Source organism: Caretta caretta, chromosome 12, assembly GCF_965140235.1.
Source record: "Caretta caretta isolate rCarCar2 chromosome 12, rCarCar1.hap1, whole genome shotgun sequence".
Taxonomy (NCBI): domain Eukaryota; kingdom Metazoa; phylum Chordata; order Testudines; family Cheloniidae; genus Caretta; species Caretta caretta.
In genome coordinates, this window is record NC_134217.1 from 23,232,806 (window position 1) to 23,245,852 (window position 13,047).

A 13,047-nucleotide genomic window follows, 5' to 3' on the forward strand; every position below is an offset into this window, starting at 1 on the left:
GATATTAAAAATAAACATGCTCCTAGCCTGGATCCAGAGGCCAAAGTCTTCTCTCAGTGACAATTTATTTCTCATGTAAGGTGACCAGATGTCCCGATTTGATAGGGGCAGTCCCGATTTTTGGTCTTTTTCTTATATAGACTCCTATTACCCCCCACCCACTGTCCCGATTTTTCACACTTACTGTCTGGTCACCCTATTCTCATGGGCTGAAATATCTATTCCATGCCTAGGCTGCATTTTAAATAATGACTTTCTCCTAGCAATTTTTTTTCTAGCTTTGACTGAATTTGCATCTACCTGTACCTTCTGAACAGTTTCTTGGCAATGAAATGCCACAAAATCAGGAAACTGCAAGGGCTTTCCTCAGCTGAATCAATGCCAATTAACAATATAACTTTTGTGCACAGGGGGATGAAAAGTGACAGTGTTGGTGGATGAAATAGAGAGAAGGACAAAACAGTAAAGGCAGAGTCCAGTCTCCACAAGGAAGCAAATTCTTCACAGAAAGACAACATGGATCAGTGTCCAACGGAGAACAGATAAATTAAATCACCAAAGGTAGTATAAGATGTAGTTGCCATAACTACCTAAAAGTGCCAAAAAGCAAATGCAGATGGCAAACATGGAACTGAAACTCAAGCCTGCATCCTTGTGAAAGATTGCCAGTGTGATTTCACAGTAACGGCCAGTATAGCCATCAGGGCAATGACATCGGAACTTGGTTGGAGACTGGGAGATACACGTGCCAAAGTTACAGGGTCTTTTAGCACATACAGTATGGACACAGTGCCTGCCTGTGGCATTCTCTGTGATCAGATGTCCCGGAGGGCAACTGGAAAGACAAAAGCAGAGTAAACCAACAAAAATCCTTGATAACAGTCAGCAGACATGAAAGAGAGCACTGAAAACCCTATACTAGCCTTGGGACACATGCTGTATATCTGAATTAGGCTGACCAGATAGCAAGCATCAAAAATCGGGACAAGAGGTGGGGAGTAATAGGTGCCTATGTGAGAAAAAGACCCAAAAATCAGGACTGTCCCTATAAAATCAGGACATCTGGTCACCCTAATCTGAATACAGTCTTCTGAGTTGTTTTATGCCAAGGTAGCTCCTACTCTTGCAGTGCTTACCCACATGAATAGTCTCAGTGAAGTAAGGGAAGGGGCTAAAAGAGTTTTTCTCTTCAGTGAAACATAGATGAAAATAATGAGGCTCACTCCTCCAGACCCTTACTTGTGTGAATGGACTTGGGGATGCCAGTAGTCACACTGGCTCCAGTGAAACTACCTGCATGAGCAAGTGTTTGATCAAGTGCAGGATTTGCAGCTCTATCCAAGTGCCATAAAATGATGTTAACCTCTCCTATGTTTTCCCCAGCTCAGTGAATCTCCAAGCCTCTAGAGATTTAAAGCATTTGTGACAAAAAACATCTCTACAATTCTCCTTATTAGAACAGTGCTAGTAGAGTAGTATACAAAGGCGTTGTCTTTACTGCAAAATTAACTCCAGTTGTAACTCAAGTGTTCCTAACTCGAGTCTCATCTACAGAAAAAACCCCATTACTTGAGAGTGCTGGTGCTTTTAACTTGAGTCAGCTGGCACATCAGGGGGTACAGGCTACAGCTCTAGTTAGCTAGCACAACTCATCAACGGCTAACAATCACTCTGCTGTTTCGCAGCATGACTACATTCATTTGCGCTAGGCTAACTCAAGAGGTGTTAACTCGGTGGAGGTAACTGGAGTTAATTTTGCAGTGAAGCCAGCCTTAGAATGAAGAATGAGATGATGTTTCCATCTTAAACCATAATTTTTAGAAACACTCTGGCTCTTCGAAACTGCATCCAGCTGTACCTTGTCAGATAGATTGTCAGCCTAAACACAAGTATTTTCATGTTTTCAGTTTTCTCCTGGTTATAAAATATACTTTTGAGCTAGGTTCAGATGTCTTCTTTGTTTGTTTCTTTGTTTTAAGGTATTAAATTTGTCAGGAGTTAACTCTGAATATGGATTAAGCCCCTTTAGGTTTTGCAGGAAAATATGTTCTGAAGGTGACTGACTCTCTTGATTTGAGAAACAGGGTTTTGTGTTTTTTAAAAAGTCACTTCAAGCATTGTCACAATTTTGATTATCCCATAATAATGAATGCACATGGTAGCACTCCTGCTTGAACTTAGTATGACAAGATACAGCATTCACTATAGATCATATCCTCTGATTTATGCCTAACATTTTCTACTGTTTAAAGGGCATCTGACACACAAAAACAATGTTTATATCCAGGCTATCTTCAGAGCTGCTCATTTTAGAAATCTAGTAGCACAGTCATTCCATATTACTTCCCAATTTCAGTTTTCAGAAAGTGGGTCAAATTGTTCTGTATTTGCAATACTCCATGAGCAGCTTTAATAGAGCAGAAAGCCAAATGCTCAGCTGGTGTTAATCTGTTTATCTTAATTGCAGTCATTGGAGATACACCATTTTATACCAGTTGAGGAGCTGGTTGAAAGGGACTGTGCTCTGATTTACATCAGTAAACTCTACTGAAGCTAATGAGGTTGCAGAGGCATAAACAAGGGTAAAATTTGGCCCTGTATTTCACTGTCGTTTTAACTGGATGATGCAATACAGAGGACTTTCTAGTGGCAAGATTCAACTTACATACTTTTCAGCATCCAACCCTCCCACGTTGCCGTGGCATTTTTTATGCTTTTGCTTCCCCCAATTACCTGCATTCATGCATCATCCACAAGTCAATACAAATAAATGGCTGGCTACAGGGGTTGTTCCTACAAGCCTCTGAAGAGCAGCCTTCTTTCACTCCTTGGGCACTTAATACTGACACCAGCTCCTTAGTATGAGTATCCAGAGGCAGCCTGTAGTTATTAAATCTGACATCCTTCATACATCCTAAGGCAAAAAACAAAAGGGACTTGGGTTTTGAAAGCTATTCAGCAAGAAGTACTATTTGAAACAGCTGTCATTACTATCAGACTGAGCATATGGTATATTTAGAGATGGGCCGAAGCCACAAAGTTATTTTCCAAAACTTTAGGGGAGTCTGATCCATCCCATTAGATATGGGCCAGATCCCAATATCCAAATTTTGGAGTTGCATCCCGATTATTATCCGGCTCCCTATCTGATTGAGTGAAAGACACCTGTGCCAGTTACCAATTCACCATTTTACTATGATTTCTAAGGGAGGGTTCAAATCGCAAGAAGGAAAGAGAGTGTGCTCCTCCAGTGTTTACCTGTGTCTCAGGGTGTGTGTGTGAAAAAGAACTATATTAAAGTTCTCTTTCATACAAGAAAAAAAAAGACCAATAATGACTGAGGAGGCTGGGGATGCACTACCAATAAAAAATTACAATACTGACTGGATTTGTAAACAGAATGTAGGACCCAGGTGCATATATGTCACACCAGGTTTTGGGACTCCCTCTCCTATGTTTCACCCACCAGAGCATCCCTTCTCTCCCCAGAGATGTTACTGTCTTGTCACAGGAGGATTAACTGAAGGCCAACCTCTGGTCACGAAGATGGCAGATGTGTGATGCACAGATTATACGTTTGTCTGTGCAGTATTGTACAGTGTAGTGGGGTATGTGGATTGTATGCCAATATTGAAGATACAGTACAATCCCACACCTGCATGGAGGATGAGTGGAAATATGAGGGCACAGTAAAGGTTGGTTTTGGTACCCATGGCTCCGTGTTTCTCTGCTTCCCCTTTTTGTAACCTTAACTTCGCATTTTCTGTTTTCATGAGAGTTGTTTGCATTTTAATCTACAACATTATATTAAGACCTTTTTCAATCAGTTGTTGATACATATTTAAAACCTTAACTCTAGTTTAAGGAACATTTTAGCCTGTCCTAGTGGAAGTTCCAGTTGACACCATTATAATCTTTCAGCTGGGAGACCTGAGCCTCAGTAATCCAAAATCCACATAGCCTATTGCTGTTTTCCTAGCAGCATTTAAAGTTAAGAAAATCTGTTTTGCAATGTGCTGTGCAATGAATAGGGCCCTACCAAATTCATGGTCCATTTTGGTCAATTCAATGGTTACAGGATTTTAAAAATCATAAATTTCATTATTTCAGCTACTTAAATCCAAAATGTCACGGTGTTGTAATTGTAGGAGTCCTGACGCAAAAAGGAGTTTGGTGGGGAGGGGTTGCGGTGCTGCTACCCTTACTTCTGCGCTGCTGCTGGTGGCGGCGCTGCCTACAGGCCTGAGCAGCTGGAGAGCGGTGGCTGCTGGCCGGGAGCCCAGCTCTGAAGGCAGAGCCACCGCCAGCAGCAAGGCAGAAGTAAGGATGGCCTGGTATGATATTGCCTCCCTTACATCTCTGCTGCTACTGGTGGGATGCTGCCTTCAGAGCTGGGTGCCTGGCCCATAACTCTCTGGCTGCCCAGCTCTGAGGGCAGTGCAGAAGTAAGGGTGGCAATACCATGACCCCACTAAAATAACCTTGTGACTCCACCTGCAGCTCCCTTTTGAGTCAGGACCCCCAATTTGAGAAACGCTGGTCTCCCCCGTAAAATCTGTATAGTATAGGGTAAAAGCACACAAAAGACCAGATTTCACAGTGGGAAACCAGATTTCACAGTCTGTGACACATTTTTCATGGCTGTGAATTTAGTAGGGCCCTAGCAATGAACAATACTTCTCACAAGAAGGTAATTCACCCAGCAGTGTAGGGGCAACAGATGCCCCAAATGTAGAGAACTGCTACGGTTCTGCTTTTTAGGCTTGGGCAGCTGCAAAATGGATGCACATGGCAGATCCAGGCTTGCATATCTAATTCAGGAGGGAAATTTGCAGTACGACTGGAGGGGGTTGAAACCAGTGGATTTCCAATTATACACAGAACCTGTTGCCACAAACCTCTGGATAGGTGGTATGCAGGAGTCACTGCCCTTGTTTTAGCCCAGTGGCTAAAGTATAAGCTGTGGATGGGGCTTTTCCTGTACCTTTCCCCTAGTATGGGTGGATTTTGACTTTCTTGACAAATCCCCACAAAGCTGCCTTGCAAAAAATCCGTTCAACTCAGGCTTTGTGCCGAGAAAGTGAACTTCACTTAATGTGCACACATCATACCAATAGGCCTTCTACATTCTTATGCCCCAGTTAAACCAAGAGTTCCTTACCTTGAAAACTTCGGTTCTGATTGACAGGGTAGGTGTTTCCAAGGACCAACCTACTGGGATCAATCACAATCTCTTTGCATACTCCTGCTGCTCTCAGGATTTCTCTCTTCCCACCTCCTTCATAAAGGCGAAGGGTAAATTCGTTTTCAATTCTCTCCAGGGTGATATGATGCCACTCACCATTATCAATGTTGTAGGAGGGAAGGTTTACAGCATAGTCTCCATCGCCCAGGTTATATGAGACCATTAAGAATCCCTGAACAACCTTGTGGAAGAAAATCACAATCAGTCCTGTATTTGATCTGTCAGGTTACTTCAACCAAACTTCTTTTAACTAATGAACTATCTTGACAAAAATGTTTACTTAAACTTAGACAAAGACAACGGACTGGCTCAGGGGGTTAGGAATGTGATTCTGTCACATCTATGTTGCCAGTTCAGTCCAAGTTTTGGAATAGCCTTCCAAGGGAAGCAGTGAGGGCGAAAGATCTATTTGGCTTTAAGATTTAAACTTGATAAGTTTATGGAGGAGATGGTATGATGAGATAACATGGTTTTGGTAATTAAATATTCATGGTAAATAGGCCCAATGGCCTGTGATGGGATATTAGATGGAGACACAGGACTAGATGGATCACTGTTCTGATCCCATTGTACACCGATGTAACTCCACTGCAGCCAATGGGATGACACAAGTGTACAGTCAGTTTAACTAGTGGAGAATCAGGCCCACTTTACGAGCATGAATTAACAGAATTGTACAGTACAGATTTTCAAGTAGTATTTTACTTGCTAGGGCAGCGTACAGCACAAAAGTACTCTCTTATCCATGTTTCACTGGGCTACACATGAGCTGGAACTGAATTCACTCTGTGCTGTGTGTCCAAGACTATTCACTAACCTGCAGGGTGATGTGTTCATCCTTGGCTCGGGAAGCCATGCTCATGATGACACTATTGGGCTGTCGTGTCCTGACCGTCACCTCTAACAGCGTCCTGCGGGCAGGCACAGCAACGGGAAGCAGATACCGAATGTGGCTCCCTGGCCCAAAGGAGTATTCTTTGGCAACTAAGAAATTCAAAACCTTTTAAAAATTACCCTAAGCAGGAAAAGAGCGAAGTAAGTAAAATAAAGAATTTCTCCAAATTAGTGTAAACAGCCCAGTGAAATGGTCTCCAGTGCTGACATAACATGCCTTTTTGGGGAAGTCCTTCAAGACTTTGCCACTGCTCTCCCAGTAGCTCTTCCCTGCCTTCATTTTCAAAGACATGGTAGATTCCTCCACTGAGTAGGGTTAAGCGCATCTCCATCTGGATCCTGTTAATGCTGCTGTTTAAAATGCTCAGAGGGGGTTAACAGAAAGTAACAGGAGGTCCTCCCTCACACTGCTCCTTCCCCGAGGGACTGAGCATATTTTCTGCACAGGGATCCCTACCCAAGTGACTGAGCCCAGTGCCTCCCCAGCACTCCTCCTCTTTTCCCAGCCTGCTGACCAAGGACCAGTCCATGTAGCTCCATAACTAGAAATGAATATTTTAATTGTTTTTAAAGCATGTTTACAGCAGCGCCTTTAAAATTAACACAAGTTAGATAAGGCCTCATTTAGCAACACAATGGAAATGCCTTTTACTTGTGCGCAATTAACTCTTCTTTTTCTCCAGCAATCGCCTGAATTCCTTTTTGAACTCCTGCTTCAGGATGCAGATCAAACACAGTCTCTCCTGTCTGCCCACAGTCTCTGACCAAGACAATGGGAAGAGGATGAGGACACATTTAAATCAGTGTAACAAATCTGTGGCTACCTAGGACTTTATGGTTGTCACTTTGCTGCAAACATTGGCCACCTGGAGGCAGCAGGGATGGAACTCAGATCCTCCTACACCAAAAACACAGACCTCTTGGCCCTAGAAAATAATATCCTTTTGATGTTAGCAGTACAGTGCTTACGACACGCAGCTGAGCAATTCTGATTCTGTCCCATCCCAATTAGTGAGTGTGTAACACCGACAGACCCTAGTCGATGGCGGGCGGGATCGAACCTGGAGCCTCTGGAGCTTAGTGAATGAGCCTCTACTGCATGAGCTAAAAGTCAACTGGCTCTTAGCTAAGGCTGTAGAGCAGACTCACCTCTCTCTAAGTGGTCTTGGTGCCACCAGATAGGACAGAACACCACACCCAGTTGCATAGATACCATCAGTGTAAAAGAGACGATCTGGTGATGAGGAAGACATTTCACAAAGGAATTAAAATGAGGGGTGGGATTAACAAAAAATACCCAACCAAAAAATTAGAATATGATCCTGGGCAATCAGTATGTTCAAAGCCTTATCAAAAGTGTCATTAATTGTGAACATCTTAAGGGTACTGTTCCATAAACTGCACCATCACAGCCATCAATAACATCATAGAGAAAAAAAGACTTCACCTTTATCACATCTGTAGCCATAGTAACCTGGCAAACAGTGACAGCTGAATGAGGCCCACTCGCCAAGACATCTCCCATGAATGCCACAGGAAGAGGAGCCCGTGGCCTCACAGCTCCCATCTGTCAGTGCACAGCCAGGGGAGCTATTCAGGGACTCTGCAGGAGATTCAAGGTCATACACCTTAAAGAGAAAATCAGAGAACATTGTGACTTCATTTTAACAAGCAGTTAAACTTTATCCCAGAGATCAATAGCTACACTACACCACACTGTCTGTATAATTCTAATTTCTCTCTTTTGTAGAGCTGAAGCCATGTTTTGTTTTAAAAGGCACTAGTTTTTGACATGTTTAATAAATGTTTGACTTTTAAATATTAAACAACAAGGGTCATATTTTGCATACGGATACTCTCAAGCAACACACACTGACTAAAGGAAAACTCCAGCATTTAAAATAAAGCTGGCATGGGTCTATATATATTTCATTAACATTCAGAAATTCCTGGTGGGGGAGTTAGGGAATGTTACCTGGCAGGATAGATGGATAAACAATAGAAGGTGGGACAGTAGGAGATAAACAACAGCACAGTCTGGGTCTCACAGAAACATCTGCTTCCAGGTAAGAGAGAGGTTTTTATGTTAATTATACTATCCATGAAAAAAAAACAAAACCCAATACCATTGTGCCTGATATAAGCTGAGATGAATCTGACATTTAATAGAAAAAACCCCAAGTGGTGGTTTACTTTAATGGGAGCTGCACATGTGTATCTGAAGCCATGATGTGTGTCTCTAAAGTTTCATCTACCTGTTCAACCAACATTATAACAGACTGGAAGCTGGCTTTTGCTGTTCCCCAGTGGACTCCCACATTGCCAGAGAAGCACAAATGACAACACATTTCATCAAGCTGGCTGGCCTCAGTGTGAATCAGAGATGCCAACTGTCATTAAACCCATAAATGGTATATTCTATTGCTTTATATATGGTAACAAATTTATCTAGCTTCTACATCTTCATAGCATTGCTAAGCAAAATGATCACCTTTATGGCAATTTGTGGAGGTTACAGCCTACTCAAGAGTCCTAATGACAACTACTTTCCCATGATTTAGCATTATTTGAAATGACTCATCAGCCTAAGACCTTAACATTATATTCTCTATTTGCTATTCAATGTAAACGACATATCTTATACATTTCCGCTGCTGAACATATAACAATTGCTCAAAAAAGGGTAAAAAATAAGTATGTAGGCAACTCATTGAAAATAAGAGATGCACTATAGGGCCAATCCTGCAGGAAGCTACTAAAGCCTTATGGGGTCAGTCCATTACTAATCAGAACCAGAAGAGTGTCTACATCTTCAGAATACAAATCCCATTTCTCATAAAAAATTCCTAAAACTCTAAACCCAAAAGTAATGCATCTTTACAAATGCAAAAATCATGACACCTCCTCTCTTACCTGAGTATCCAAGATTAAATTGCGCAGGCAGCCAGTAAAATGCTTGTGCTGTAACTGAGGGTATGAATACGGAATTGATTCTTTTACACCACCCAGCTGAAGAACTTGGATCACATCCAAATACCTTTGAACAGTGAGATGCATAATAAAAATGAATATAAATGGGCATGTTTTACCTTAAAATACATACACTGCAGTATAGGGAAGATAAATAACACCACTCTTGCATTTCCAAAGAATAAATTTGAGGAATGGCAACTTTCTACAAGGATAAGAAAAACTAAAAACCAAATTCTCTGCTAGTGTAACTCCACTGAAAACAATGGAGTCACCCAGAAGAGAATTTGGCCCTAAGGATTACATATGGCATTTTCAAGTTTAGCACTGAAGTGATGGGAGTTTTAAGGTGTTACAATCTACGAATCAGACTTCAGGATTACAAATTACTCTCAGTTATATAGATTGGCACCATTAAGGTAATCTTACTGAAGTCATACAATCACAGAAGTGTAGGGCTGGAATTACTCCAGATTTACACTTGTATAATTGACAGCTAAATTTGCCCTTACACATTTATGTTTGTTACTAGTTTTAATTGAGAATTTACAAGATTTACAGTATTGAGCACATAAAATCTGATTTAGTTGGGGTCCAACCCTGCTCCGTTTAAAGTCAATGGAACAAATTTGTTAGTAAGGTTTGGAGTAACAGGTCCAATAACTGTTTAATAATTAAGGAGTGTCTGTCGGGTGAGGGAGAATAATCGTGTGGTAAAGGCATAGTACAGGAGATATGGATTCTGTTCCTGGATCTACTACGGACTTGATCTATGACCTTGAGCATATCACAAACTCTGAGGTAGGTTAGTTCATTAATGTTTGTATAGCGCTTTGAGATCCTTGGATAGAAAACACTGTAGAAATGCACAGATGTCTTCTGAAGCATTAACAACCCTCCTTTCATCTTTATAAATTAGATGTTCAAAGATATTAAATTATTTTTCAGTTAATCTCCAGAAGTGCACTGTTACCTTCCTCTTTGTGGAATAGTCTCCGTGACCTCACAGTCTGTGCGGTCTTCAGTTGACAACCATTTACCTGGTCCCTCTATCTCTGAAACGATAGCTGCACTGCAACGATCCAAAGTGAATCGAACATCCTGCACCAAAACATATAAGGCTACTGTCATACCATAAAATGAAGAATTACACTGTGCTTCACTGAACTGCTTCAAACCTTGTACTGAAGTTTTAGCCATTTCCCTCTCCCTTGCACTATGCAAATGGCAGTTCTGGGCAACTGGGTGCCGGAAACCGGAGTGTTACAGGACCTATATTCACCCTACCAGTAGGTTGCTAGGCCATGCCAGGGACCCACACTAACCTTGTCATTTGTGATTGCAGGAGACATTGTGAGGAGGGTCAATGTCTGGATCTGCAAGCTTTCTATTGCGCATTGGGCCAGCGAGATGGTGACTAGGTCAGCAGGTGGATTACAACTGAGATTCAAGGCTGAAGCTGTATGCCTGTGATGATATGGCCGATCAGCTCACGCTCCTTCTCACTTGACGATGGCCGGACTGCGGTCACCAAATGTCCTAATTTTTCACCTTAGTGTAAATGATCTTGGGGCTTGCACCAAACTGAATTTAAGAATTAGCATTCAGAGGGATGTGGAATTGATTAGAGAGTGGAGGTTACACACAAGACTGGTTTGGTCAAGGTTGCTTGCAAAGCGAGTTTGGCAGGAAGCTGTCAATACAGCCCAGGGCCTGAAAAAAATGTTAACTGGGAACTGGCTAGTTTAATTTTCAGAGTAGATGGCTCAGAGATCACACACAGAGACATCCAATATTCAAGGCTCAAGCTTTTTAGGGGTGACAAAGTTCCTCTCTTGATGTGGGGGCAGACATTTGGCTCCATGACCTTAGGGACTGGATCCAGGCAGGAAATCGCTATGGTTGCCAACCCTCAAGGACTGTCCTGGAGTCTCCAGGAATGAAAGATTAATCTTTAATTAAAAATTATGTCATGTGATAAAATCTCCAGGAATTCATCCAACCAAAGCTGGCAATTCTAGAAATCGCTACCAAGTAGTGTGGGTCAGGATGTGACCCTAAATGTGATACTAATTGGCGGTGTCCTCAGTGGCCAGCACAGATAAGACTAAAAAGGACCAGTCTTCCAGAAGTAAGTGGGACCCAGCATTGCACTGGTGGTCCTTTTGCCTATGGAAAAAAGGGGAGACCTGAAGTCTTCGCTGACTGAGGTCCTGGTAATCTCTACCCCCCCACACACACACAATTAGGGGGAGATGAAGAAGATTTGGAAGTGAATTGAGTCCTAGGGGAAGGCACAGGCAGGTCTACCCCAAATTACTGGTTGTATGGTATCCTGAACTCAGATAATCTCCTGGCGTCAGAGAACAGGAATGCCCCTCCCCAGTGTTAAATACCTAAAGTTGTACCCTGTTGATTAAAATCTATCCTCTGTGTCTTGTGTTCATTTGTCTGTGTGTCCTGATCAATAAAGGGTTTTGCCATTTTCTGTGCCATTTTCTATATTACAACCAAAGGCAATATATAAAAACACGAAGAAATGGACATGCAACTGTGCATCTAATTTGTGCATTTGATTACAATAGTCACACTCACAAAATGGATAATTGCACTTGCAAATGGATAATTTGGCACATTTGTGCACACAATTAACTGAGTGGAGACTACAAAGATGTTAGTTTATTTGTGAAAATTAACATTGCATCTACAAATTGCATGTATTTGTGTGCCTACTTTTAAAAAAAATCTGACCCTAAACTGTGCAAATGTATAAGATCAGTAAATGTCTTACCAGATAATTTCCTTTCTGCTAGCAGAATCTCCCACAACTCTGATACATATGGGCTATTCCCTCCTGTCTGCAGTTTCCAGAGGCAGTTCAAAGCTGTTGGACAGCCCATGTTAGCCACTCTACCTTCTCCAGCTTGCTGCCAGATGATTCATTCTAAAGCTGTGATTAGTAACAGTAACATCAATGTGAACAAGTAAACTACAGTAGGCTATAGCCTACAAGCATAGCTATCAAAATTAAATATTGTCCCTTGGCTAGGAAGCCAATCAGGGAGCTTAGAAGTGTGTGAGACGTTGCTAGCAGAAAGGTAATTGCCAGATAAGAAATTTAGCATTCTGCAGCTCTGTGTGTCTCATAATTCTGATATGTATGGGGTAACTGCAATATCAGAATCCTTGAGATTTTTGCTGTTTTTGACACGAGCTAAACCTTGTCCACATGGAGTATTAGGCCTTTAGTGTTGAAGTGGCAAGTCATGACAATTTTAGTAAGGCATGCAACAATACTTGCATGCCTTACGCGGTCCAAAATGGCATCCCTCTATGCAGCATGACCTCACTCATATGGTGCGGGTCAGGTCATACAGTGCAGAGCGTCCTCCATGGGGGCCAGATGGAATCGTCCCGCAGTGCAGATCCAGCCCAGTGGCTGCCAGTTGGTAATGCAGGCATGAAATACATGGCTTGCATCTACAGGCAGGTAGTTGAAGCTCACCTGGAGAAGAACAGAGTTCCAATCACTTTGGAAAACAGCCCTAATGAAGCTAATGCTTCCCCCTCAATAGCCAGACTGTCCGTTGTAGATAGACTGGGTCTGGATGGTGGATGTGTCTTGGTAAAGTATCTCTAGTCTCACTGGTAGCTGCAATGGTGGTTCTAATTTCAGTTCTATCATAATTGGAGAACCATAGTCTCTTTTGCCAGTGCAGAGCTAACACTTTCACTTTTGTTTCTCCTTGCCTTATTTTCTGGATCACTTTTCCTAGAAGTGGAAAGGGTGAGAATGTGTATAGCAGGCCTTGTGACCATTTGTGCAAAAACAGCATCCGTCCCCAGGGATTTGGGGTCTGCTTCCCTGGTAAAGTACTGAGAAATCAGAGTGAAGACTCCCTGATTCAGACATCATTCTGTGTTGCTGACTGTGCACC

The 13,047-nt window shown here is 42.2% G+C and overlaps 1 protein-coding gene across 1 annotated transcript in view; it reads right to left on the reverse strand.

Moving 5' to 3' along the window:
• LOC125620707 (neural-cadherin-like) overlaps positions 1–13,047 on the reverse strand; it is a 106,244-nt gene that overhangs the window by 9,167 nt on the left and 84,030 nt on the right. Inside the window, exons 25-31 of the mRNA XM_048816763.2 lie at positions 10,083–10,210; positions 9,053–9,176; positions 7,587–7,767; positions 6,063–6,229; positions 5,162–5,426; positions 2,734–2,914; positions 591–835 (exon numbers count right to left, since the gene is read on the reverse strand). Of these exons, the coding sequence (XP_048672720.2) occupies positions 591–835; positions 2,734–2,914; positions 5,162–5,426; positions 6,063–6,229; positions 7,587–7,767; positions 9,053–9,176; positions 10,083–10,210 (1,291 nt within the window). The remainder of the gene's footprint in view (positions 1–590; positions 836–2,733; positions 2,915–5,161; positions 5,427–6,062; positions 6,230–7,586; positions 7,768–9,052; positions 9,177–10,082; positions 10,211–13,047) is intronic.